Here is a 25917-nt window from a genome sequence, read left to right as displayed (position 1 = left end):
CACGGGCCCCCCCCTCGGGGGGAGTCCTATAAAAGGTGATGAGCTCGAGGGCTCGAGGTCGAGACTCAGCTTTAACCAGAGAAGACGGAAGACCTGCTAGTGTAGGCCCCAGAGCTCCCCTGGCTCGCTGTCCTTATAAGGGCCGACCAGGACAAGCCGGTGGCGTGGCCCCGAGAGCCCAGACGAAGCTGGTCTGGTGACTCAGGGAGCCGGGATCCCAGCTCAACCAAGCTGGGACAGATAGCCTCCCCTAGTCCCGTAGTGGAGGAATTGGTATAGGTTAGAGGGGTTAGCTGTCGAGAAATCCCTGTAGCCAAGTGACCTGTAATAACTGTGTTGGTGTAATAAATAAGTGTGCCTCCGATCCTGTCGTCAAGCCTCCATATACTTACTACACCTGTATAAAAGACACCTGTTCACAGAAGAAATCAGATTCCAAACTCTCCACCAAGGCCAAGACTAAAGAGCTCTCCAAGGATGTCAGGGACAAGATTGTAGATCTACACAAGGCTGGAATGGGCTACAAGACCATCGCCAAGCAGCTTGGCGATAAGGTGACAACAGTTGGTGCGATTATTCGCAAATGGAAGAAACACAAAATAACTGTCAATCTCCCTCGGCCTGGGGCTCCATGCAAGATCTCACCTCGTGGAGGTGAGAACTACACAGGAGGATCTTGTCAATGATCTCAAGGCAGCTGGGGACCATAGTCATCAAGAAAACAGTTGCTAACACACTACGCCGTGAAGGATTGAAATCCTGCAGCGCCCGCAAGGTCCCCCTGCTCAATAAAGCACATATACATGCCCGTCTGAAGTTTGCCAATGAACATCTGAATGATTCAGAGGACAACTGGGTGAAAGTGTTGTGGTCAGATGAGACCAAAATGGAGCTCTTTGGCATCAACTCAATTCGCCGTGTTTGGAGGAGGAGGAATGCTGCCTATGACCCCAAGAACACCATCCCCACCATCAAACATGGAGGTGGAAACATTTTTCTCTGGGAGTGTTTTTCTGCTAAGGGGACAGGACAACTTCACCGCATCAAAGGGACGATGGACGGGGCCATGTACCATCAAATCTTGGGTGAGAACCTCCTTCCCTCAGCCAGGGCATTGAAAATGGGTCGTGGATGGGTATTCCAGCAAGACAATGACCCAAAACACACGGCCAAGGCAACAAAGGAGTGGCTCAAGAAGAAGCACATTAAGGTCCTGGACTGGCCTAGCCAGCCTCCAGACCTTAATCCCATAGAAAATCTGTGGAGGGAGCTGAAGGTTTGAGTTGCCAAACGTCAGCCTCGAAACCTTAATGACTTGGAGAATTTTTCGATTTAAAGCTTTTGTGACTGCAGGGATTCATCTTCTTGGTTCTTTCGGTAAAGTCACGTAGAAGGGAAGTAATGAAATAAAAATAAAACCTAATAAAACAATTCTCACGACGTTTCGGCCACAACGCAAGCAGCCGTCCTCAGGTGAAAACCAGGTCTGTCGAGGCGACAGCGTCTGAATGAAACAGCACACGTGTTTGGAGCATATTTATAAGCTGGGTTGGAAGGGGGGAAAAGGGTGCCTTGATGAAAGAATATGCATATCAAGAGGAATTTAGCATATTTATGGGAAATGCAGGTATGTGATTAGTACTAATGACCGTGCATTATGCAGGATTAGCAGCATCAAAGGGAAGGGATATGGGAAATGCAGGTATGTGATTAGTACTACTTATGCCCGTGCATTATGCAGGATTAGCAGCATTAAATGGAGGGGATATGGGAAATGCAGGTATGTGAATAGTACTACTTATGTCCGTGCATTATGCAGGATTAGCAGCATCAAATGGAGGGGATAGGGGTAGCATTAATAAAGGGAAGGAGTGTTAATAGTATGTAGCTGCAGTAACTAAAACCACCACGTAAACAACTAAAGTATAAACTACATAGTATCATCAGTATACTAAATATACTCTACAATAAGCTGAGTTACGAACAGTAAGTAATACATTACAATTCTACGTCGTAAAAAATATATAATATGCTTCCATCTAAACTTTATTCTCTTACATCACACGAGTCTACACCGTACTATATACTGCCATAGACAAACCCAACATTAAATTACATACTGTATTGCCTTATACATTGTAATATTACACTATGTATTATTCTACCCACCCTAATGTATATCACACTGCTGTATATTGACTATACAATTACGATACTATATTATTACTTTGTACATTGTATTAAGCATATAAATGTTATATTATTTGTTATTATACACTGTACCATTGACCGTCGTGTGAAAGATACTAAGGAAGCAACGAAATATGTCAATGGGTGAGTAGTGAGGGGGAAACTTGCAGCGGAGCAAAGAATTCATTCCCTGCGGAGAATACAATGCCAGTGACTGGAACGCGGTCTGAAAGTCACCGTAAACGTGAACACAATCAGTTAAGATCCGAAATGGTTTACGTCCTTCCAATGATTGCTAAGCCAGAATCCATCTTCTCGGTTGAAATTGTCTCTGTGTTTGTATATGTGGATCGCCTCATGAACGAATCTCTCATGGTAGCCAGATGGCTTGCAGAGAACCTCTGTCTTGGAGAAGTCAATATCATGTGAGCCCACTGAATTGTAATAGTGATCTGCCACGGCTGAGGTGTTTGTCCGACCGTGTTTCAAGTCTGCTTTATGTTCACGGATGCGGTCCGAGACATGTCGTTTGGTTTCTCCAATGTAACTGCTACCACAGAGGCAACTTAGTTTGTAGACGCCAGGGTACTGTATGTCTGGAACCACATCTTTTACAGACGGGAACAGATCACGGATTTTATGTACTGTGTTGAATCGGACCTGGATCTTGTGTTTTATCAGGATTTTGGAGATCTTTTTTGTGACCCCAGCAATGTAGGGTAAGGTGATGGTCTTGAAAGGCTCCTCAACAGGATCCTTCCTGATGGTTGGAGTGATGGCTTTGCGGATTGTGTAGTCGGAGTAACCATTAGCCTTAAGAGCTTGGCGTACGTGTTTGAGTTCACTGGCAATGTGTTCCTGGTCGGATATGCATTGGGCTCTATGGTATAGAGTCTTGATGAGGGAATTCTTCTGGGATGGATGGTGGTGGGAATCCGGTTTTAGGTAAGCATCCGTATGGGTGGCTTTCCTGTAGACAGAGTGGCTCATTGAACCATCAGGTCTCCTTTTAATTAGGACATCCAAAAAGGGTAGCTTGCCATCTTTTTCGACTTCCATGGTGAATCTGATGGATGGGTGTATGGAATTGATGTGGTCGAGAAATTGGTCAAGAGCAGGCCGGCCATGTGGCCAGATGACAAAAGTGTCATCGACGTACCTCTTCCATAAGGTTGGGCGTAGAGTGGCAGTCTGGATGGCGTCAGTCTCAAATTTCTCCATGAACACGTTGGCTACAACCGGAGATAGGGGGGGCCCATTGGGGTGCCCTCAGTTTGCTTGTAGAAAGTTCCATTCCAGGTGAAGTATGTATTGGTTAAGCAGTGTCTCACCTGGGGGGGTACCCCAGCGTTCTGTCCTTGATGAACCAGAAAACCACATCAAAACTGACAAGCAGGTCGTCTGGGGACAGGGAAATCCCCTTGATTGTCGATACCAGGTCAGTAGATTTTAGTACCGCAGAGATGGTTTTTCCAGTGAAAGGCCGTAGGATTTCAGACAAAAAACGAGCCAGTTTGTAGGTGGGGGAATTGATAGTAGAGACAATGGGACGAAGAGGTGTATCTTCTTTACGTATCTTTGGCAAGCCATATAATCTTGGTGGCCTGGCTGCAGAAGGTTTCAACGAGAACTGTTTGGTCTGATCAATTAATGCGGTTGAAGCAGAAATGATTTTGTTGGTTTTAGAGACGAGGCTGTTGGTGGGGTCTCTTTTTATTTTTGTATAGCTGTCATCGTTGAGTAGTTCTTGAATTTTGTTGTTGTATTCTATTTTGTCCATGATGACAGTGGCATTGCCTTTGTCGGCTGAGAGGATGACAATGTCATCCCTCTTTTCTAATTGAGCTAATTCAAAACGCTCATCTTTGCTGATGTTGCTAGCTGGCATCTTAGCGTTTTTGAGGGTTGCAGAGATTTCAGATCTTGCTAAGTCTGCAGCGATGTGACTCAGGCCCTTGAGAGCGACATCTACTCGAGCAATTATATCATTAACTGGTATGTGTCTAGGTGTGACTGCAAAGTTTAGTCCTTTAGCTAAAACGGATTTCAGACCTTCAGAAATAGACTGTTATTGCGATTAATTACGATTTTATTAACGTCTAGCTATTCAATGTGTGGGTCCGGTCTCTTTGACAGGCGGTTGAATTTGGAAATCAAGTTGTCCTTACATTTGGTCGACATAGCGGCAGCTGAAGAGGCAGTCATTTTGTCTACATGTTCCCAATCCGATGTGGACATTGTTGCACTCAAAGATAAGTGTGATTTGTAGAGTGTCTTGTCTAACTGATCTAGATCGGTGCGCGTAAGTCTGATTTTATCTGAGATAATGCTAAACGAATTCTGTCTAGAACTAGCTTAGCTCTTATCTCAGAGAAAATCAGACTTACGCGCACCAATCTAGATCAGTTAGACAAGACACTCTACAAATCACACTTATCTTTGAGTGCAACAATGTCCACATCGGATTGGGAACATGTAGACAAAATGACTGCCTCTTCAGCTGCCGCTATGTCGACCAAATGTAAGGACAACTTGATTTCCAAATTCAACCGCCTCTCAAAGAGACCGGACCCACACATTGAAAAGCTAGACGATAATAAAGTCGTAATTAATCGCAATAACAGTACTATTTCTGAAGGTCTGAAATCCGTTTTAGCTAAAGGACTAAACTTTGCAGTCACACCTAGACACATACCAGTTAATGATATAATTGCTAGAGTAGATGTAGCTCTCAAGGGCCTGAGTCACATCGCTGCAGACGTAGCAAGATCTGAAATCTCTGCAACCCTCAAAAACGCTAAGATGCCAGCTAGCAACATCAGCAAAGATGAGCGTTTGAATTAGCTCAAATAAAAAAGAGGGATGACATTGTCATCCTCTCAGCCGACAAAGGCAATGCCACTGTCATCATGGACAAAATAGAATACAACAAAATTCAAGAACTACTCAACGATGGCAGCTATACAAAAATAAAAAGAGACCCCACCAACAGCCTCGTCTCTAAAACCAACAAAATCATTTCTGCTTCAACCGCATTAATTGATCAGACCAAACAGTTCTCGTTGAAACCTTCTGCAGCCAGGCCACCAAGATTATATGGCTTGCCAAAGATACATAAAGAAGATACACCTCTTCGTCCCATTGTCTCTACTATCAATTCCCCCACCTACAAACTGGCTCGTTTTTTGTCTGAAATCCTACGGCCTTTCACTGGAAAAACCATCTCTGCGGTACTAAACTCTACTGACCTGGTATCGACAATCAAGGGGATTTCCCTGTCCCCAGACGACCTGCTTGTCAGTTTTGATGTGGTTTTCTTATTCACCAAAGTTCCTCGCAATCATTGAAGACTTGGTTCATCAAGGACTGAACGCTGGGGTACCCCCCCCCCCCTGGTGAGACACTGCTTAACCAATACATACTTCACCTGGAATGGAACTTTCTACAAGCAAACTGAGGGCACCCCAATGGGCCCCCCCCTATCTCCGGTTGTAGCCAACGTGTTCATGGAGAAATTTGAGACTGACGCCATCCAGACTGCCACTCGACGCCCGACCTTATGGACGAGGTACGTAGATGAGACTTTTGTCATCTGGCCACATGGCCGGCCTGCACTAGACCAATTTCTCGACCACATCAATTCCATACACCCAGCCATCAGATTCATCATGGAAGTCGAAAAAGATGGCAAGCTACCCTTTTTGGATGTCCTAATTAAAAGGAGACCTGATGGTTCAATGAGCCACTCTGTCTACAGGAAAGTCAACCATACGGATGCTTACCTAAAACCGGATTCCCACCACCATCCATCCCAGAAGAATTCCCTCATCAAGACTCTATACCATAGAGCCCAATGCATATCCGACCAGGAACACATTGCCAGTGAACTCAAACACGTACGCCAAGCTCTTAAGGCTAATGGTTACTCCGACTACACAATCCACAAAGCCATCACTCCAACCATCAGGAAGGATCCTGTTGAGGAGCCTTTCAAGACCATCACCTTACCCTACATTGCTGGGGTCACAAAAAAGGTCTCCAAAATCCTGATAAAACACAAGATTCAGGTCCGATTCAACACAGTACATAAAATCCGTGATCTGGTCCCGTCTGTAAAAGATGTGGTTCCAGACATACAGTACCCTGGCGTCTACAAACTAAGTTGCCTCTGTGGTAGCAGTTACATTGGAGAAACCAAACGACATGTCTCGGACCGCATCCGTGAACATAAAGCAGACTTAAAACACGGTAGGACAAACACCTCAGCCGTGGCAGATTACTGTTACAATTCAGTGGGCTCACATGATATTGACTTCTCCAAGACAGAGGTTCTCTGCAAGCCATCTGGCTACCATGAGAGATTCGTTCATGAGGCGATCCACATATACAAATACAGAGACAATTTCAACCGAGAAGATGGATTCTGGCTTAGCAATCATTGGAAGGACGTAAACCATTTCGGATCTTAACTGATTGTGTTCACGTTTACGGTGACTTTCAGACCGCGTTCCACTCACTGGCATTGTATTCTCCGCAGGGAATGAATTCTTTGCTCCGCTGCAAGTTTCCCCCTCACTACTCACCCATTGACATATTTCGTTGCTTCCTCTTAGTATCTTTCACACGACGGTCAATGGTACAGTGTATAATAACAAATAATATAACATTTATATGCTTAATACAATGTACAAAGTAATAATATAGTATCGTAATTGTATAGTCAATATACAGCAGTGTGATATACATTAGGGTGGGTAGAATAATACATAGTGTAATATTACAATGTATAAGGCAATACAGTATGTAATTTAATGTTGGGTTTGTCTATGGCAGTATATAGTACGGTGTAGACTCGTGTGATGTAAGAGAATAAAGTTTAGATGGAAGCATATTATATATTTTTTACGACGTAGAATTGTAATGTATTACTTACTGTTCGTAACTCAGCTTATTGTAGAGTATATTTAGTATACTGATGATACTATGTAGTTTATACTTTAGTTGTTTACGTGGTGGTTTTAGTTACTGCAGCTACATACTATTAACACTCCTTCCCTTTATTAATGCTACCCCTATCCCCTCCCTTTGATGCTGCTAATCCTGCATAATGCACGGACATAAGTAGAACTATTCACATACCTGCATTTCCCATATCCCCTCCATTTGATGCTGCTAATCCTGCATAATGCACGGGCATAAGTAGTACTAATCACATACCTGCATTTCCCATATCCCTTCCCTTTGATGCTGCTAATCCTGCATAATGCACGGTCATAAGTAGTACTAATCACATACCTGCATTTCCCATAAATATGCTAAATTCCTCTTGATATGCATATTCTTTTGTCAAGGCGCCCTTTTCCCCCCTTCCAACCCAGCTTATATATATGCTCCAAGCACGTGTGCTGTTTCATTCAGACGCTGTCTCCTCGACAGACCTGGTTTTCACCTGAGGACGGCTGCTTGCGTTGTGGCCGAAACGTCCTGAGAATTGTTTTATTATGTTTTATTTTTATTATTTTAATACTTTCCTTCTACGTGACTTTACCGCAAGAACTAAAGAAGACTTGGAGAATATCTGCAAAGAGGAGTGGGACAAAATCCCTCCTGAGATGTGTGCAAACCTGGTGGCCAACTACAAGAAACGTCTGACCTCTGTGATTGCCAACAAGGATTTGCCACCAAGTACTAAGTCATGTTTTGCAGAGGGGTCAAATACTTATTTCCCTCATTAAAATGCAAATCAAGTTATAACATTTTTGACATGCGTTTTTCAAGATTTTGTTGTTGTTATTCTGTCTTTCACTGTTCAAATGAACCTACCATTAAAATTATAGACTGATCATTTCTTTGTCAGTGGGCAAACGTACAAAATCAGCAGGGGATCAAATATTTTTTTCCCTCACTGTAAACCCAAAACCCTATAAACCCCTAACCCTCTGAACCCCTTTACCCTTAAACCCCTGTACCCTGAAAACCCTAACCCTCTAAAAGCCTAAACCTCTAAACCCTTCGCCCTTTAAACCCCTATACCCCAAATAGCCTAATCCTCTAAACACCTAACCCTCTAAACCCCTTTACCCTGAAAACCCTAACCCTCTAAACCCCTAACTCTCGAATCCCCTCAACCCCTGACACTCTCAACCCCTAAACCCTATAACCCTCGAAATCCCGAAACATCTAAACCCCTTAACCCTGAAATAACCCGAAACCTCTAAACCCTTAACTTTATAAATCCCTAACTTTATAAATCCCTAACCCTCTAAACCCTTTGTGTGGAATGTGGTGGGATCATGGGGTGGGCGGGTGCAGGGTGTGTGTGGTGTGTGTGGTGTGTGGTGTGCGGTGGGTGGTGGGTATCACAGGGGGGTGAATGGGTGCAGGGTGTGTGTGGTGGGTATGGTGATAGTGGTCGTGGTTCACAACGATCCGTGACCACCACCACCACCTCTACTGTGTGGTGGACCGGCCACCACACAGCAGCACGCGTCGGAGGAGTGAACGGATGGTTCTCCCTATGCGGGCCAGACTCCCTGGCTTCCTCTTCTCCTCTTGCATCACCTGATCCTCTTTCCTTGTCATCTCCTTCTCCACCATCTTCTCCACCAATGTCTCCTCCACCTCCACCACCATCTCCTGCTCCTTCGTCCATACCTCCTCTGTCTCCCCCCTCATCTCCTCTTCTTCCTGCACCACCAGCTCTTCCACCAGGGTCTCCTCCTCCTGCACCACCAGCTCCTCCACCAGGGTCTCCTCCTCCTGCACCACCAGCTCCTCCACCAGGGTCTCCTCCTCCTGCACCAGCAGCTCCTCCACCAGGGTCTCCTCCTCCTGCACCACCAGCTCCTCCACCAGGGTCTCCTCCTCCTCCTGCACCACCAGCTCCTCCACCAGGGTCTCCTCCTCCTGCACCAACAGCTCCTCCACCAGGGTCTCCTCCTCCTCCTGCACCACCAGCTCCTCCACCAGGGTCTCCTCCTCCTGCACCAACAGCTCCTCCACCAGGGTCTCCTCCTCCTCCTGCACCACCAGCTCCTCCACCAGGGTCTCCTCCTCCTGCACCACCAGCTCCTCCACCGGAGTCTCCTCTTCCTCCACAACAACCGTCAGCCATTTAGAGGCCTGGGCGAGCGTGGAGGATGGGGGCAGCGCCGGCTCCGCTCTGTTAAGAGATGCGCACGACACCGTTTCAACTTCCTGCTACAACAGAGATTGCACTCCCCCCCCCCCCCCCCCCACCATCGTGCGGAAATAGATTAACCAGGTTAATAACGATGCTGCAGTAACACAGCATACCTTTGCCCATCGTGGGTCTGGTTACAAAATGGGCATTAGTCTTGCGATATCACACTGGATGAAAGGCTACATGGCAAGATATGGCTGCTTCATTATTTGTCCTCACCCAGAAACCAATTATAAAAATACATCCGTATATAACCGAATGTACACGTGGGGTTTGAACTGTACATGTGTTCGTTTGCAGGCAGCAGGGCTGGAACTCAGTCAGAGGGACCTGGGTTTGATGCCCAAACTTGGGCCACTTTCTCCGTGTGGAATGTGGAGTGTGTTCTACCCCCCCCCCCCCGTTTTATCCTGCATTGGTTTCCAAAATCAGAATAAATTATTTAGACTGGATGAAGAGGAATCCGATAAGCTATGAAGCTCTTCTTTCACAGATATGCAGTCGAGGCACAGGGTCAGCAAGTTACAACAACAAACAAAAGAAAATGAGTGCAACGTGTAAAAATGTAAGCAAGTCACAAAATAATTGAGCATATAAGCACAAAGTATGTAAAATCCTGCCAGTTTTTTAACACTAAATACAAACTTGGGCAAGGCAGCAAAACATCAACAAAAACAGCCCCAGACCTCACCACAACACACAGTCCCTCAATAAAATTGTACATTAAAATGTAACTTTCATTCCTTGGGGTTTGGCATTTTCCTCCACGTAACCGAACCCTGACACGCCACACAACCAGTGTTGGATGGACATCCTCGGCAGTGTTAGAAATTGAACCCCCAAATCACTCAATAGGAATCGCATAGCAGCAGTAGCAAAAGCACATTTGTTCTGTACTGCAAACAACTTGGCAGGACTCTAATTAAAAAGAGTCTTGAGACTGAGTGAGGCTCATGCTAGCTAAATAAGGGTAGTAGTAATCAATATAGAGCCGGGTACGGTGTACTGGGGAAACCGCCCCGGGCAGCGTGCTTCTGGCGGCCCTGTGCTTCGATGTCACGGTGTCAGACGTAATGTCTTTTTAACACGTAGGCTTTCGTACCAGATTGGCTCACAAATGATGACATCACATTTATCACTATTTAAGACCGAAACGGGAGTATTTCTCCATAATTCTGGCCGTCACCTTATGAGGCTGGTTGCAATCCCTGGCAAAATGTCGTACTCGAATTGTAAAAGTGGTGGGTTTACTTTCCAACACACTGGTGTGCTGATCTAGTAACTAATTGTCACATTTTGTTTACATGATACACCTTACTAATTGGCTGTGTTGGGTGATGGTGGGGTTAACAACACACGTATATCTACGCGATCTAACCGAAACAAACCTGTATTATTAGTAATACTTCCGGTTTAATTGTGACTTGCCCCGGGCTCCACACCTCCCTATGGACTGTCTTGAACATTTGACAAGCAGATTGTGGCTTACCGTCGCTCAGCAGCTCCAAAACACTGTACACTGCCAGGAGTAGCAGTGGTGGTGGCGTTGCTGGTAGTGCTGGTGGCCGCGGTCCGGAGCCAGCTGTGACCCAGCGCCTGCGCTGGCGTCATGCGACAATCCGGATCTTATCTGTTGAGAGACACACGGGGGTCACACGCGGCGCACATGGTGAGAGAGGCGTGGTGAGAGCATTGATGTTCCTTCCCTTCTCCCACGAGGTCCAGGAATGCACGGCAGCGGCAATCCTTCAATACGCAGTACTCTAAAAATGCCCTGAGCCTCGCACTGCCGAGTAGAATCTTTAATGAACCTCCAAAGAGGGCGATCTTAACACCGGTGGTACTGGTCATCGGCAGATTCACTCAGCTCCAAATCTTCCTGGTGATCGGATGAGAGCGATCGTTGATCACCTTGGTGGGGGAAATTCCTCATGGGGAGGGGGGAGGGGGATGATTCTTACCGCAGGCAGGAGCTGACGAATTCAACAAACTCCAGGTCTTGGCTATTGAGTGCCCCGTGAAGTGACAAGCTCCCTGGCACCCTTCTCTTGACTGGGCAGAACATCATGCCCACACGATTTGCAGGAGACATGCACAGCAGGAGAGACACAGTCACCAACCACCACTTTGCCCACTTACCCACCCACCCACTCTCCCACACACCAATTTACCCACCCACCCACTCACCCAAGGAATTGAAAATACAAAGAGCCCCCCCCCAATGGCCACCCCAACAGCTCCAGGCCACACCCTAACACTGAATCCGGTCGGTTGCTCGCCCCACCCGTCAACTCACCAAAGTAGTGTATTCCGTCAGGAGTTGCATCCATCATACATCTTGGAGGCAACCCAAGGATCTGCACATGGTTGAGATAAAGGCAAAGGTCACCCATGTAGCTGCAGCAGACTAGGGGCAAGTGCTTATAGTAGTGAGTAGAAACAGCATCAACAGTAGCGGCACCTGTTGAGGGCCAGGACTGTGGCACACACAGAGAGGGGATGGTTGGCCATATTGAAGCAGGTACACCGCACCAGGTACTCATTTGAGGCTGAGTCGAACTCTGGGATGCCCAGTACCGGTTCAGATAATCCTCACTGATGTTGGCCGTGATTTGGAATCAAACTCGCATTACCGAGTTTGTAGCTGAGCACGTGAACCGCTGCACCACTGCTTCCCCCACACGTACAAGATACACGTGTACACACATACAACATACGATGGCTGCCATTCGCCAGGTCACTAAGTACCCAATCGCCCCCCCCCTCTCCTCCCCCCCCCCCCCCCCAGAGCCTACAACTGGGTGAACGCCCAGTTGGAAATACCTCCATGCAGCACGGGAGGTGGTCGTCGCGGCTGTCCGACTGGAATAATTCCCTGCCGGTCACCAACTCCGCCACCGTGCAGCCCAGTGCCCACATGTCCACTGCACAGGTCAATCTGTAGCCCAGCAATACCTCCGGAGATTGGAATGGCAGGGTCCCACCAACATGCAGAGCTGCACAACAATCACAACAACAAATATGTATGTGTGTACTCACTATGTCATGAACAGCATCGTTATCACACACTGTCACATGTACAGACACTAAGAGACTTGCACACACACTGGTACACAGACACACCCACACGCAGAAACTCACACCCAGGTGAGGTTACTCACGTTGACGTTTCACAAAAAAGCTGGTGCCAAAGTCCGTGACCCTGATGGTGCCGGTCACGGTGTCCTTGATTAGAACATTTTCCTAAAGCAAGAGAGGCAGAAGGAATTCACACTCGAAGGTTACGCCAATAGCATTCAGCCAGCAGTGGATCAATCACGTACCACAGTACATACTAAACAGGGGAACTAGGTGAGGCGTAGCGCCGTCGTCAACCTTTAGTCAAGTGCAACATTCCCTGTTTTCTGACAGCTGCCACTGGGGGTGCCCCTTTCAAATGCGTCAAGACGAGCCATGTTCGTCGAGGCTCATCACATGTAAAGCTCTCTGAAGCACCATCTAAGTAAGAGGGTGCGGCTCTATAGACAACTTATCCTAGTTGCTCACAGCTGCCCGTTAACGAGTTACGAACCAAAAACCACACTCGAGGGCGCACGGATTTAGTGACGATTTGGGAAGTTTTCCATTCACAGCATGGAAGCCGACAATGGGCACCTGTCAGTTCAAACGCGTGTTTGGCACGTTTTGAAAATCATTCTTTTCAGCTCCGGTTTGTGTTTGCCAAAGTTCGTGGCAACGCTGTGATCTACATTGCTGGTTTTCTCTGTGGCGAGTCCCCCAATAGCGACACGACTCTACACGACAGTTTAATTCATACCGGATCATCACCAGAGGTAACGTGACCCTGTCTCCTTCCAGATAGACGGACAGAGCTAACACATCGACCCTGTGACCAACGTGGGCGGTTTTCTCTATGGTCCGAGTCCCCAATAATGACACAACTCCGGAACAAAGTCGCGCTGAATGCTGTGTCCACTCACTGGCTTAATGTCCGCATGGATGATGCTCCTGGCCTTGGTGTGGCAAAGGAACTTGAGGATGCCCCTGGTGTAAGTTTTCACCATCCCCATGTGCAATTGCCGGAGCCCCGCTTCCTTAATCACATCATGGAGGCTCTCCCTGTGAAAGAGGCAGAAGCAACAACAATTACAACAACGACACAGTGTCAGTGTCATACCCTGCAATACTGCGTGGATTATGATAACGACAATATTAATATTCTATTTGCACATTCACGACTAATATGAGTCATAGTGGGTTTAGGTCATTGGTTTGCTGATAAACCGAATCAGCTAGCACATCTGACCACTTGCTTTCATTGGCTCTGTTTCCGGGTGGTGGAGTTATCTATTAGGAGATACAAACTCCACGCAGAAAGGCGTCCGTGTTGAGAATCAAACTCAGGGATTTTCACCGAGGGGCACAAGCGTCACCACTGCGCTGCAGCCAACCTGCTGATCGAGTGGAGGCGTGGCTATATAAAAGTGGGCGGCACTGATTGAGAAAAGAGGAGTGGCCTCTAGTGCACCTAGGGCACATGCCAGCTCCACAGTATCGCAATGCGAGGTTGGCACGGGAATCCCAAAAGTAACATTTAGCCCCGGTGGTGTGATGTTATCACCCCCCCTGGTGTGGAAGAGATCGGGGCTTTGATCCTGACCCTGACGCATGTATATTCTGAGTTTGCATGTTCTCCCCCTGGTCACGTGGATTTTTCTCCGGGTCCTCTGGTTTTTCTCTCCACATTTAGAAACACGTGTTTAGAGTGTTTGGCTGCCATACATTTCCACATCAGCCACTTTTTTGAGCTATCATTTGTAGCCAGGCCGCTTGTGAAAAATAACTAATAGAGCAGTGGGCTTTACCTGCTAAATAAAATAGTTTTTGTTTAGCTAATAAAGTTAACCACGCCAGGGGGGGGGGGGGGCGGTGGGAACACATGGTACGTACTTCAACAGCTCCAGGTCAATGCAGTGGTGTCCTCTGAAGTCAAAATGGTTCAGGACTTTGACGACGTTGTAGTCCTCATCACTGCCCTTGCCCTGAAGTTCCAGAGCCATCTTCATCTCCATTCTCTGAGATTTATCACGCTTGGAGCTGTGCAGAGAAAATCCACAAATGAATCATGACTTAGACTTGCTTAAGAAATGACCAGAAACAATTATATTCAGAATTAAATAATTATACCTTCCCCAAGTGTAATGTCATTGTAAGTTCCAGTAGCGCGCTCATGGAAGGTTCCAGAAAGGATAGGGAAGAGGATAAAATAAGCAAGGGATAGAGGGGGTTTGGGGTGCTGACTTAACGTAGTGATTCCCTAATGTGTGAATTGAGCCGACTCCGAGCATGGCCCCAGCCACACTCAGGATTTCCAGGAGCTGAGCCAAGCCACTGCTGAGCCACTCGTGTATCTTTATCAGCAGCTGAGTGGCTCAAGCCTGAGCCAAACCACGGCTGAGCTGGAGCTGAGCCTGAGTTTTAGAGACTGAGCCATAGCTGATTCGTGACTGAATGTGGCTCTCACAAAGCAAGGCATTATAACGTGGAACATCATGGGACCTCCTTTGCCAATACCAAAATATGAGAATAGATTTTTCCCCTTTTTCCTGGCAACAAAACAGGTGTTAAGATGTAACAAAAAACTGAAACCTTTTACAAGAAATCATGTCTGAATTAACCACAATACTTGTGGTCAGTATGCAAACAAAAAACATACTCTGATAATATATGCATTGTCTTTTAAACTGATTGGTCCACACCAGACAGCTTTCTGTTGAGTCTAGTCACAAAACGGTGTTAAACCAGAGGACGCCAAAAGGCGTACAGCACAGAGACAAGCACTATCAGAGGAATGAGAGCTCGGGGTGAGCAGCTACATCATGGGACCTCCTTTGCCAGTATATCTTTGGTACTGGCAAAGGAGGTCCCATGAACGCGCCCGTTGTGACATGGGACAACCTCATTAAAGCGTGGAACGTGCCTTTTATTGCGTGGAACGTGCCTTTTATTGCGTGGAACGTGCCTTTTATAGCGTGGAACGTGCCCATTATAACGTGGAAGGCTCCCGTTATAACGCGGACCGCACCCATTATAATCCGGAATGCATCTGTTCTAATGTAGGAAAGCGCCTATTATAACGTGGAATGTGCCCGCTATGAAACTGCACGGCTGAGCGGTATGATACAGTAGGCGGAATGCGGAATTATAACGTGACGTGACAGCATACCCTCCATTATTGGTCTCTTCATATCACTGTGTGCGTGTATTATATCTTGCAAAACTTTATCGTTACATTATATATGGGGATATTATGTTTGCTTAATGTGCTTTCCCTTAACGCGGCACTTTTCAGGAATGCATCTCCCAGGTGAAATGAAGAATTAATGTAATGTAAGAGTGAACTGATCCAGAACAGGGGGAGAACATACAAACTCCACACAGGAGGGCACCCGAGTCAGGAGTCGAACCGGGGACCCTCTGTGAGGCACGAGTTGTCACCACCTCATCACACGGCCGCCCACAGCAAAGGACTGAACAACAACGTCGTCCTTGTGACAAGACCGCTCTGAATTCTTACCTCAATGGTGATACCAAGATCTTTACGGCCACCAGGGTGTTCCTCATGTGGTCAAGGCACCGGATCACCTGGCCTTGACCTCTTTCCCCAATCTTCTTCAGCACCTCATAGCGGTAGTGGAGGTGCTCATGCTGGACCTGCACCAAATTACAATCATTTAGACTGACTATATTTTGAAAATCACAACATGTAAGAAGTGTGAGCATTATTTTACGAAATAATTGTTTTATTAAGTGTTTGGTTTTCTTAAATCTGTAATTGTGGAATGCTCTGTCTGCTGGCTGTGACACCCTTAAAAAAGCTCATTAGCTCAATGGGCTTAACTTGGGAAATAAACTTGATTGTGAAGTGTGTGGGAGAGTGCATCTGTGCTGTCTCTGGTTGGTTGGTACTTCAGGTGCAATGACAAGAAGCCACGAACCTCGCGACCGCTGCGCCTGTGACCGCCCCCACGGCGGGGGCTTTGTGGCGAGTCTCACCGGAATGTAATGATGTTCGTGGTCGTCGTATCCATCGTTATTTGGTCCCCGGGATCTGTTGCGGAGCGCAGAGTACCATACTTCCTGAGGGCCAAAGAGAGCCAGGATTGCTGCAGGCAAGAGAATAACAACAACAGCTGTCGGTGATCATTTGTTTTGATTCCTTTTCAGGAGGTTCCTGCAGATGATTTACAGAGAATGGGGGTGACGCTGCTGCCATTACGTCTGCTGTGTGATCCCAATTTGAGGAGTTTGCAGGGGACTTGGATGTTTTGGCCAATTCCAGTTATGTCTGTATGTTGAACTTATTTTGCACCATGCTTCGGCAACCCTGCTAATCAGAAGTGAGGGGGAAGGACAATAAACTAAAAAGTTCGCAAAAATTATAGATTTAAAAGAGCATCGCTCCAGTGGCTTCCTAATGTCGGAAGAGCATTCCAGATGACTGCAGAAGCACATCTGAAAACGTGCGATGCAGTGACCATCTTCGTTCGATGTCCAGCTATATGCAGCTTTGATGACGTCTTAGGTTGCTTGGATTTGACAACGGGGTTAATGAATTAGATAAATATAACACAGATATGCCAAGGATTTTATGAAATAAGAATAGCTTTTACCCTTCCTGGCACAAAAACAGGTGTTAATATGTTCAAACACCAAATAGATACCTTTTGCAAGGCATCACGTCTGCATTTACCACACGTACTTGTGGAAAAATATGCAAACAAACATGCTCCGATAATATATGCATTGTCTTTGAAATTGACTGGCCTGCACCAGAGACAGCCTTCTTTATGGCCTTGTCTCGCCGGTGTGAGACCAGAGAACGGCAAAAGTCGAACGGTACATCACCCATGCAACATGGCCACCATGAAGTCCCCCATGCATCATGGTCACTGTCACGTCCCCCTTGAAACATGACCGTCGTGATGTCCCACCATTCAGTGTGGCCATCTTGACGTCACTCATTTCTGTTCTTACCTTGTGGCGACTTGCTGCGGATGGAGGCGGTGCGCGCTGAGGACAGCGCACTCCACGTGGTGCAAGACTCGCCGTTACTCCGAGCCTCTCCAGCTCGGCTGATCTACACACACACACAAAGGTCCACCACTAGAGCTTGAGGAGTGAGTGGGACTCGGGCAGGACGAGCCATGGCCAGGATGGACAACAATGGCTGACAGTCAAGCATAATAACAGCGACAACCAAGGAACGGAACACATCAGAGAGGAGAGCGGCCAGAGAGATGGTGCGACGAAACCGGCGCTTGGCGGATTATGCCATCACAGGATGTGAGGGGTAGCAGGGTCTCAGGGAGCGAGGCGTTCATCCATCAGTGGATAGATAACAGTGCTGTAGATGCTCACGCGTAGACGGGCATGTACACCAACAGGATCTCGGAGAGACACTGATAGACGCACACACACTCAGGCGGGCAAGGAGAAGCACATCCAGGTATACAGGTCACAGGTAGGCACACGCAGAGGGGAGAACACACGTCCACCCATACTTCACCACACAAGTCGAGGAGCCACATGTACCTCCATGGTAGCAACTTGCAGACGAGGGTGCTCAGAGCTCACGGTGTCTCTCGCGCGGTCCGGGTCTCTGCGTGGAGAGCGGGAGACAGAGGCGAGGGTCACAGAGTCGAAGGGGCGTGACACGCCCACGTCTAAACACACGTCACTTCACAATGCGGACTCTCATCATCAACACAGACTCACATCCTCACCAGTCACCCATAATACGAAAAACACAAAAAGCAACAACTGCCTTTCCTCAGTATTCCTGGCAAGGCGGTGTTGAATAATCCTTGCCAGGACCTTTCCCGGCACACCGAGGAGTGAGATGCCCCTGTAGTTGTTACAGTCTGTGCGGTCTCCCTTCTTAAAGATGGGGACCACCAGGGCATCCTGCCACCTCACTAACACCACCACCACTAATACCACCAACACCACCATCACTATCACTAACACCAGTAACACCACCACTATCACCACTAATAACAACCACAATCACTAACACCACCATCACTAAAACTAACACCACCACCATCACAAGCACCACCCCCACTACTACCACCAACATTAACACCACCACTCCTCCCCCTGCCAGTATGGGACACCAAAGACAAAGAAGGCTCAGCTAATCGAGTCTCCCACCTTTCTGAAGAGATGCCGCGACTCTAAGGTAATACCAATCGCATTTACACTAACCTCTGCTGCTGTAACTTCTTCTAATGCTAAACGAATTCTGTCTAGAACTAGCTTAGCTCTTATCTCAGAGAAAATCAGACTTACGCGCACCGAACTAGATCAGTTAGACAAGACACTCTACAAATCACACTTATCTTTGACTGCAACAATTTCCACATCGGATTGGGAACATTTAGACAATATGACTGCCTCTTCAGCTGCCGCTATGTCGACCAAATGTAAGGACAACTTGATTTACAAATTCAACCGCCTCTCAAATAAGAGACCGAACCCACACACTGAAAAGCTAGACGTTAACAAAGTCGTAATTAATCGCTAACCCTGCATAATGCACGGGCATAATATGACTTTGAAACCCCCCGCCCACTTCCTACGCATTTCAACAATGGTACTAATCACATACCTGCATTTCCCATAAATATGCTAAATTCCTCTTGATATGCAAATTATTTTGTCAAGGCGCCCTTCCCCCCTTCCAACCCAGCTAAAATATACGCTCCAAGCGTGGTGGTGTTTCATTCAGACGCTGTCTCCCCGACAGACCTGGTCTTCACCTGAGGACGGCTGCTTGCGTTGTGGCCGAAACGTTGTGAGAATTATCTTATTATGTTTTATTTTTATTATTTTATTATTTCCATTCTACGTGACTTTACCGAAAGAACCAAGAAGATGAATCCCTGCAGTCACGAAAGCTTTAAATCGAAATAAAAATAAAGATCCCCATAGAGACTTAACAGTCTGTAGGGGAAAGTGCTGTTAGCCAGCAGTACGTATGAAGGCTGGCACTACACACGAGGGGGTTGGATTGCCAGCACCACGCCTGGCCGCCTTTGTCTCCCTAGTGGCGACCTTTACACACCGCACCAGGTACTCATTCGAGGTTGAGTCGACCTAGGGGAGGCCCAGCACCGGTTCAGATCATCGTCACTGCTGTTGGCCTTGAGAGAGAATCCACCTCGGGGTCTCCCAGTTAATAGCGCGGCGCGCTGTCAGCTACACGACCGTTCCACACACAGACTCACACAGATAGTCTCACACACACAGACTCACACAGATAGTCTCACACACACACAGACTCACACAGAGAGACTCACACACACACACAAGACTCACATAGAGAGACTAACACCACCACCACCACTCGCCCACAGCTCCGTTCAACTCCTCACCTGCTCTGGGGTCTGTCGGCGCCTCTCTAACGGGCAAACTGCCAGTGGGAAGCACGTGGCGCGAGACGCGGGGGCGGTACAAGTTAACCACGCCCCCCCGTGATGTCACAGCCATTAGCTCCTCCCCCCCACCTGAGCTTCTCCCCCCATGCCTCCTCTGCCCCCCACCCGAGACCCCCCATGCCCCCCCCTCAATACCCCCACCATGACTGTTCCACACAGACAGACTCACACACACAGACTCACACGGAGAGACTCACATACAGAGACTCACACAGCCACCACTCACCCACAGCTCGGTTCCACTCCTGCAGGAGACCGACTCAGTGTAGTCCCAGGGCTTGCGAGCTGGTTTTCAGTCTCCAACGGCTCTTCTGCTCCAACGACTGCCTCGAGCTCTCTCGCACACCGCCTTATATAGCCAACTGCCCCCCGAGGGGCGGGGCTGTATGCGGACGTTGATGTAGACACCCCACGCACGGACCGTGATGTAGACACCGCAACGTAATGGCTTGCTCCACCCCAGTATGTAACACCTCTACATCTCGATTTAAAGCTTTCGTGACTGCAGGGATTCATCTTCTTGGTTCTTTCGGTAAAGTCACGTAGAAGGGTATTAATAAAATAATAAAAATAAAGCATAATAAAATAATTCTCACCTTCCATGTCCCCTCCCCCCTCGCTACCAGCCCCTCGCACCCATCCAGAACTCCCCGTGGCCACTGGTGGCTGCGGGCGACGTGAGGTGGTTCACAGCTGGTCAGGGTTGGCGCCCCCCCCCCAAAATGACATCTCTCACAACCACCGCTGCATTATCAACCGTCACCATTCGCCAATAAGTAACAGTGACGTCACCACAGCGACTGTGCCAGGCCAGGTGCACTTTGAAGCCACGTGAAGTGTCGAAGGCTCGCTGACCGGAGGTCCTGGAACAGACCCAGGTGCCATGGGTTGGCTGACTGAGATGACTGGCAGCACCACCTGTACCCCGTACTGTGCCAAATTGCTGCATATTTATCATCCGGTGTTCTGCTCGTTGTTGTGAGCGTCACTCCTCCGTTGTTGTTGGAGGGCGAGTGTCGCCAACTGCCAAGTAGAAGCATCCTTCACGAGCCTCCCTGCAGAGGCCGATCTCGACACCACTGGTACCAGTCGTCGGCAAAGCCCACTCAGCTCCACATCCTCCCGTACCGCATCAGTCCACCTCCACTCCAGCCCATGCCGTGCCCGCCCAGCTCCCTCCATCCACCCACATACTCACCGGCTTACTCACGCACTCACCCACTCATATCTGCTCACGCACCCACGCATGAAATTTTAAATGCAGGCTGCGCAAAGCATCGTGATCAATTTACACCAAAATCTACTCTCAACCACTTAAACCACATATTCGTAAATGATGCGCACCCTAATCAGCCACTATGGCTGCGTGCAGGGTGTTGTGATGTCACGTAGTACGACGTTTTTCTTGCCCCCCCCTCCCCACCCCGTTTTAACGCGTTGTCTATCTATGGCCTCGTCACATTGGCCTTAATGGACGCGTGGTGATGGTGAAAGATGATTCGGCGGTGGACACTGAATTACCGGAGCCCCATTTAACATTCAGGTGACACGGGGCACGGTACGTGAAGAACCTCTTATGTCCTGTAAGCAGACTTCTCTGCGTGGGATAGTTAACACCTCTGAATGCACAGACAACCGCCAACGCAGCCTCGCCTGCCGGAGGAGCTCGCTGATGATCGGACAGTGTTCAGATCTCTCAAGGATCTGTGAGCTACTCGCACACAAAGATCCCCGTGTAGCCTTTAACAGACTGTTGGGGCAAGTGCTTTATAACATCATCAAAGGGGCGCTGCAATACTATGCAATCAAAATCACCGATCAGAGATTTTCCCATATATGGTCTTTGTTGATTGTGAATCGATACTAATTGTATTGATTCCACTCAGTCGATACAGCAGCAAGCTCAAAATGTCCGATTTTATCTGAAATTTTCTGCGTTTCACAGATCATACAAAGCAACGGTGTTGATGCCTGGTTTGTATGTACTTTTATTTTGTAGTCTATCAGACTTTTGTATTAAATCGCTCTGCAAAAAGTCATTTTGTATGCTAATAAATCAATGTTATGCAAATGCAAAATTTTATCATAGCCGCGACTCGGTTTACTCCGATGTGCAATGTCATCTTTATTTCGATCCTGTGAGTGTACAATTTTATATTAAACTTCATTTACTGAGTGAATACAAGACCACTTATATGCTGATATGGGTCTTTTAGTGTGTATGTGGCTGAATGGGTATGTGGCTGAATGGGTAGGTGAGTGGGTGGCTGCGAGTCAGAGAGTGGAGCCCCATGGTGGCGAGATGTTAACTACCTTACCTTTTGTACAGGAGGTTGTGGGTTCGGTCTCGATCTTGATGCCTGTATATTTGGAGTTTGCATGTTCTCCTCGTGGTTCATGGATTTTTCTCCGAGACCTCTGGGTTTTTTGTGGCCACGTTGCTTCTGAATAAGATCTGTACAGCTCTGTGGGCCTTACCTTGTAAAAAAAAAATTGTTTACAGTTGGGTGAGTGGGTATTTGAGTGCGTAGGTGGGTGAGTGAGTTGGTGGGTGGTTAGGTTAGTAGGTGAGGGGCTGGGTGAGTGAGTTGTTGGGTTAGATATGGAGTAGGTCACAGTGTGAGTGGGTGGGTTGGTTCGTGAGTTGGTCAGGGAGTGGGTGGGTGAGTTAATGGGTGGGTTGTTGGGTGAGTGAGTTAGTGAGTGCATGTGCAGGTAGGTGCGAGGATGAGTGGCTTAGTGAGTGGGTTATAAATTGAGTGCGTGGCAGGGTGAGTGGGTTTGTGAGTCGGTTAGTGGGTGGCTTTAGTAGTTGAGTGGGTGAGTCAAAGAATTTAGCGCCACGGTGGCAAGATGTTAACTACCTCGCCTACTATACAGAAATGTTGTGGGTTCGATCCCGACCCTGACGCTTGTATATTTCACTCCACATTTAGAGTGTGAGTCTGTTAGTGTGTGAGTCTGTGAGTGTGTGAGTCACTGCGTGCGAGTCTGTGAGTGTGCGAGTCTCTGCGTGTGAGTCTGTGAGTGTGTGAGTCTGTGATTGTGCGAGTGTGTGAGTGTTTGAGTGTGTGAGTCTGTGAGTGTGCGAGTCTCTGCATGTGAGTCAGTGAGTGTGCGAGTCTCTGCATGTGAGTTTCTGCATGCGAGTCTCTGCGTGTGAGTCTGTGAGTGTGAGTCTGTGAGTGTGCGAGTCTCTGCGTGTGAGTCTGTGAGTGCGTGAGTCTGTGAGTGTGTGAGTCTCTGCGTGTGCGAGTCTGTGAGTGTGAGTCTGTGAGTGTACGAGTCTCTGCGTGTGAGTCTCTGCGTGTGAGTTTCTGCGTGCGAGTCTCTGCGTGCGAGTCTGTGAGTGTGAGTCTGTGTGTGAATCTCTGCGTGCGAGTCTGTGAGTGTGCGAGTCTCTGCGTGTGAGTCTGTGAGTGTGCGAGTCTCTGCGTGAGTCTGTGAGTGTGCGAGTCTCTGCGTGTGAGTCTGAGTGTGCGAGTCTCTGCGTGTGAGTCTGTGAGTGTGTGAGTCTGTGAGTGTGCGAGTGTGTGAGTCTGTGAGTGTGAGTGTGCGAGTCACTGCGTGCGAGTCTGTGAGTGTGCGAGTCTCTGAGTGTGTGAGTCTGTGAGTCTGCCAGTCACTGCGTGCGAGTCTGTGAGTGTGCGAGTCTGTGAGTGTGTGAGTCTCTGCATGAGCCTTCGTGTGGTGAGTTTGCAGCTCAATCACCTGCTCACTCACACGCACATGAGACTGTGAATGTGGGAGTCTGTGTGTGGCGAGTCTGCGTGTGAGTCTGTGAGTGTGCGAGTCTCTGCGTGTGAGTCTGTGAGTGCGTGAGTCTGTGAGTGAGCGAGTCTCTGCGTGTGCGAGTCTGTGAGTGTGTGAGTCTGTGAGTGTGCGAGTCACTGCGTGCGAGTCTGTGAGTGTGCGAGTCTCTGAGTGTGTGAGTCTGTGAGTGTGCCAGTCACTGCGTGCGAGTCTGTGAGTGTGCGAGTCTGAGTGTGTGAGTCTGAGTGTGTGAGTCTGTGAGTGTGCCAGTCACTGCGTGCGAGTCTTTGAGTGTGCGAGTCTCTGCGTGCGAGTCTGTGATTGTGCGAATCTCTGCATGTGAGTCTGAGTGTGCGAGTCTCTGCGTGTGAGTCTGTGAGTGTGCGAGTCTCTGCGTGTGAGTTTCTGCGTGCGAGTCTCTGCGTGTGAGTCTGTGAGTGTGCGAGTCTCTGCGTGCAAGTCTGTGAGTGTGTGAGTCTGTGAGTGTGCGAGTCTGCGAGTGTGCGAGTGTGTGAGTGTGTGAGTCTGTGAGTGTGCGAGTGTCTGCGTGTGAGTCTGTGAGTGCGTGAGTCTGTGAGTGTGCGAGTCTCTGCGTGTGCGAGTCTGTGAGTGTGTGAGTCTGAGAGTGTGCGAGTCACGCATGCGAGTCTGTGAGTGTGCGAGTCTCTGCGTGTGAGTCTGTGAGTGTGCGAGTCTCTGCATGTGAGTCTCTACGTGTGAGTTTCTGCGTGCGAGTCTCTGCGTGCGAGTTTGTGAGTGTGAGTCTGTGAGTGTGCGAGTCTCTGCGTGTGAGTCTGTGAGTGCATGAGTCTGTGAGTTTGCGAGTCTCTGCGTGTGAGTTTCTGCGTGCGAGTTTCTGCGTGTGAGTCTGTGAGTGTGCGAGTCTCTGCGTGTGAGTCTGTGAGTGTGTGAGTCTGTGAGTGTGAGTCTGTGAGTGTGCCAGTCTCTGCGTGTGCGAGTCTCTGCGTGTGCGAGTCTGAGTGTGTGAGTCTGAGTGTGTGAGTCTCTGAGTGTGCCAGTCACTGCGTGCGAGTCTGTGAGTGTGTGAGTCTCTGCATGTGAGTCTGTGAATGTGCGAATCTCTGCGTGTGAGTCTGTGAGTGTGCGAGTCTCTGCGTGTGAGTCTGTGAGTGTGCGAGTCTCTGCGTGTGAGTTTCTGCGTGCGAGTCTCTGCGTGTGAGTCTGTGAGTGTGCGAGTCTCTGCGTGTGAGTCTGTGAGTGTGTGAGTCTGTGATTGTGCGAGTGTGTGAGTGTTTGAGTGTGTGAGTCTGTGAGTGTGCGAGTCTCTGCATGTGAGTCAGTGAGTGTGCGAGTCTCTGCGTGTGAGTTTCTGCGTGCGAGTCTCTGCGTGTGAGTCTGTGAGTGTGAGTCTGTGAGTGTGCGAGTCTCTGCGTGTGAGTCTGTGAGTGCGTGAGTCTGTGAGTGTGCGAGTCTGTGAGTGTGAGTCTGTGAGTGTGCGAGTCTCTGCGTGTGAGTCTCTGCGTGTGGGTTTCTGCGTGCGAGTCTCTGCGTGCGAGTCTGTGAGTGTGAGTCTGTGAGTGTGCGAGTCTCTGCGTGTGAGTCTGTGAGTGCGTGAGTCTGTGAGTGTGCGAGTCTGTGAGTGTGTGAGTCTGTGAGTGTGCGAGTCACTGCGTGTGAGTCTGTGAGTGTGCGAGTCTCTGCGTGTGAGTGTGTGAATCTCTGCGTGCGAGTCTGTGAGTGTGCGAGTCTCTGCGTGTGAGTCTGTGAGTGTGTGAGTCTGTAAGTGTGCGAGTCTGTGAGTGTGAGTGTGCGAGTCACTGCGTGCGAGTCTGTGAGTGTGCGAGTCTCTGAGTGTGTGAGTCTGTGAGTGTGCCAGTCACTGCGTGCGAGTCTGTGAGTGTGCGAGTCTCTGCGTGAGTCTGTGAGTGTGCGAGTCTCTGCGTGTGAGTCTGAGTGTGCGAGTCTCTTCGTGTGAGTCGGTGAGTGTGTGAGTCTGTGAGTGCGCGAGTGTGTGAGTCTGTGAGTGTGCGAGTCACTGCGTGCGAGTCTGTGAGTGTGTGAGTCTGTGAGTGTGTGAGTCTGTGAGTGTGCGAGTGTGTGAGTGTGCGAGTCTGTGAGTGTGTGAGTCTGTGAGTGTGCCAGTCACTGCGTGCGAGTCTGTGAGTGTGCGAGTCTCTGCGTGAGTCTGTGAGTGTGCGAGTCTGTGCGTGTGAGTCTGAGTGTGTGAGTCTGTGAGTGTGCGAGTCTGTGAGTGTGAGTGTGCGAGTCACTGCGTGCGAGTCTGTGAGTGTGCGAGTCTCTGAGTGTGTGAGTCTGTGAGTCTGCTAG

At 48.6% G+C, this 25917-nt stretch overlaps 1 protein-coding gene and 1 long non-coding RNA gene across 3 annotated transcripts in view; one reads left to right on the top strand and one right to left on the bottom strand.

The window, feature by feature from the left end:
* Nucleotides 1–9000, top strand: part of LOC133347934 (uncharacterized) — a 29659-nt gene extending 20659 nt beyond the window's left edge. The window contains exon 4 of the long non-coding RNA XR_009755759.1: nucleotides 8890–9000. This is a non-coding gene — a long non-coding RNA (uncharacterized LOC133347934). The remainder of the gene's footprint in view (nucleotides 1–8889) is intronic.
* A 1866-nt stretch (nucleotides 9001–10866) lies between these two features.
* Nucleotides 10867–22138, bottom strand: LOC133347932 (dual specificity tyrosine-phosphorylation-regulated kinase 2-like). Of its 2 annotated transcripts, XM_061560687.1 has the most exons (12): nucleotides 20102–22138; nucleotides 17969–18035; nucleotides 17411–17513; nucleotides 16430–16539; nucleotides 15951–16087; nucleotides 14324–14470; nucleotides 13354–13492; nucleotides 12535–12616; nucleotides 12197–12369; nucleotides 11670–11730; nucleotides 11335–11425; nucleotides 10867–11003 (listed from the first exon to the last, which is right to left on the bottom strand). In XM_061560687.1, exons 1-12 carry the CDS (start codon nucleotides 20476–20478, stop codon nucleotides 11000–11002), a joined length of 1491 nt encoding a protein of 496 aa, XP_061416671.1. In that variant the 5' UTR covers nucleotides 20479–22138; the 3' UTR covers nucleotides 10867–10999. The 2 variants fall into 2 exon arrangements, with proteins under 2 accessions (XP_061416671.1, XP_061416672.1); XM_061560688.1 differs by lacking the exon at nucleotides 20102–22138 and having other exon boundaries at nucleotides 17969–19931.
* Between the last annotated feature and the right edge of the window lie 3779 nt (nucleotides 22139–25917).

This window comes from Lethenteron reissneri, chromosome 26, assembly GCF_015708825.2.
Source record: "Lethenteron reissneri isolate LAM-NWPU_2019-01 chromosome 26, ASM1570882v1, whole genome shotgun sequence".
Taxonomy (NCBI): Eukaryota; Metazoa; Chordata; class Hyperoartia; order Petromyzontiformes; family Petromyzontidae; genus Lethenteron; species Lethenteron reissneri.
The sequence above is the reverse complement of the archived record's forward strand: the minus strand, read 5'-3'. Positions and strand labels throughout refer to the sequence as shown.

What these genes read in the sequence shown, in the direction of transcription:
- LOC133347932 (XM_061560687.1), bottom strand. Translation starts at nt 20,478, where the DNA reads ATGGAAGGTGAGAATTATTTTATTATGCTTTATTTTTATTATTTTATT. An exon ending in ACCTCCCGTGCTGCATGGAG is followed by an intron (nt 11,731 to 12,196) that starts GTATTTCCAACT and finishes AACCATGTGCAG; the next exon opens with ATCCTTGGGTTGCCTCCAAG. An exon ending in TGACGGAATACACTACTTTG is followed by an intron (nt 11,426 to 11,669) that starts GTGAGTTGACGG and finishes TGTTCTGCCCAG; the next exon opens with TCAAGAGAAGGGTGCCAGGG.